The following is a 2,026-nucleotide window of genomic DNA, read 5'->3' as shown; positions in this document are numbered from 1 at the left end:
CTACGTGACGATCAATTAGGCAAGTCAATCACGATCGTAAACTCCACTGACTGATCACAGCCAAAGCGAGACCGAGCTTAATTTTCGTTCTTATTCATAGTACGTATTGGTAATTCGAAGAGGAACAAAAGAAGATGAAAAAAAGGAAGGTTATCTCGAGGTGTGGCCACCGGCGCTCTCATCTCGCCCACGCAAACGGGGCCGGCCGGTAGATTTCTTCTCTACGCTACGTACACAGCAAAATTAATAATCTGGGCAGTAGAAAAACTAGGCTAGCCGGCGGGAAAATCTACTAATACTTGCCGCCTGCCAGGATCCATCCAGCGCATGCGCATGGCTGGTCAAGAACCACGCGCGCGCGCATGGATGAGGAGACTGCTAGTCGTCAAAGGCGGTCTCAGAGAAAAAGGTTGAGCAGCACCGCCTCCCGCTCGCCGCCGCCGCTGCTTGTGGTGGTGGTGGTCACGGACCCGTCGGAGCTGACGGACGGCGTCCCCGGCCGCGGCATGGCCGCTGCTGGAGACCTTGGGCTCAGGCAGAGGCCGAGATCGCACGACGGGGCGGGCGCCTCGGTCGACTTCCTCGCCCTCTTGGCGGTGGAGAAGGTCGACCACCCGCCGGCGCGCTTGGCAGAGGCGCCGCTGCCACCGTAGAGGTCCCCTCCGGCAACGGCGCCGCATCCTGATCCGGCGAGGTCCGGCAGCGGGCCGATGACGCCTCCCCGCAGCACGGTCTCCACGGCGGCCTGGCAGAGGTGCCAGCTCCCGGTCGAGAGCAGGCCCACGGCGCCGTGCACCGGGTTGATGGTGCGCCCCGCCGCCTCGTACAGCAGCGACTGGAACAAGGCTGCATCCGAAGGAGTAGGTATAGTTAGCTAAAGCAGTTAAAAGAGGTTGGTTCCGGCGGCCGACGGAGTAAAGATAGATGCTGACTAACCAGGGCGCTGGTCGTCGGAGACGGCGGAGATGAAGGAGAGGAGTCCCGCGCGGCCGAAGAACTTGGCGACGAAGACGGTGGCGTGGCCCTGCGCGTCGGCGGCGTCGATCCACTGCAGGCAGGGGCGCAGCACGCAGGCCTCGCTGCAGCCCTTGCGCAGCACCCGGCAGCCGTTGCAGCTCATTATGCCAAGCTCGATTGCACTCACCGACTGGTGTATCTCACATATAACAGGGGGCGAGCGCTATACTAGCAGCCGGTTTCTCTTTGGCCTCCGTCGGTGAATCAAATAATCGGGGAAAGAGTAGCGAACGGCATGTGAGCAGCCGGGGAGGGAGCTATATAGACGACGCACCATGTAGGGAGTAGCAGCTGGGGGACTGAAGAAGGGGCTAACCATGGTTAGAAGAGGTTCCGACCAGAGTTAGGGTCGCGTGGTGCGGTGACCGATGGTGAAGGTGAGGAAGTTCCAAGGTCCTGGGGTGCGCGCGGGCGGCGCCGTGTCTCCGCGGCCGGTCGGGCTCTCCCGGGCCGTCGGATCGCATCGGCATCGCGGATGGAGACGCTCATCCGGTGTGGTGTGGCAACTTTGCGCTGCCGCTTCTGCCCCTTGCTTTTCTGTGTGCGTGCCTGCGGTGCGTGGATTCGTGTGTCGGGTGTGACTCAGCGTGCCTTGGACCCTTGCGGTGGAACCTGCTGCTACCACCGGCTCTGAGGAGAACTCGAATCATGGAAGTACCTCTCACATCTGCTCTATATTATTTTATTTTATTGTGGGCGGGTGTTCTGATATCGCCCTTTGTAGTACAGTAGATTGATTATCTCAGTTGTCACACAACCCTCAAGAGAAAGCCGTGATCTTATCTTATCGGACTGGTAAATATCTATCCGGCGACACTAGCTATGGGAAAATACAGAGGGCCTGCATCCTATCCCTAGCTGTTAGAGTTATTTTATTTACTACCCCCTAGCTAATGTTACAAAGAATTACAGCTGTCCCGATAGTTGTACTACAATTTTCTTGCTGTGTGAGTTTAAGAGCACCAACATAAGGAAAAACTGCCAAATTAATCGAAAAATTCAAGTCTGG

At 57.8% G+C, this 2,026-nt stretch overlaps 1 protein-coding gene across 1 annotated transcript; it reads right to left on the bottom strand.

Moving 5' to 3' along the window:
• Positions 1-381: 381 nt before the first annotated feature.
• On the bottom strand, positions 382-1,149 carry LOC124698661 (LOB domain-containing protein 37-like). The gene is made up of 2 exons (XM_047231132.1): positions 937-1,149; positions 382-846 (listed from the first exon to the last, which is right to left on the bottom strand). Exons 1-2 carry the CDS (start codon positions 1,118-1,120, stop codon positions 398-400), a joined length of 633 nt encoding a protein of 210 aa, XP_047087088.1. The 5' UTR covers positions 1,121-1,149; the 3' UTR covers positions 382-397.
• Positions 1,150-2,026: the final 877 nt, after the last annotated feature.

Source organism: Lolium rigidum, chromosome 3, assembly GCF_022539505.1.
Source record: "Lolium rigidum isolate FL_2022 chromosome 3, APGP_CSIRO_Lrig_0.1, whole genome shotgun sequence".
Classification (NCBI taxonomy): Eukaryota; Viridiplantae; Streptophyta; class Magnoliopsida; order Poales; family Poaceae; genus Lolium; species Lolium rigidum.
Note: the sequence above shows the minus strand (reverse complement) of the source record. Positions and strands in the feature narration are given on the sequence as shown.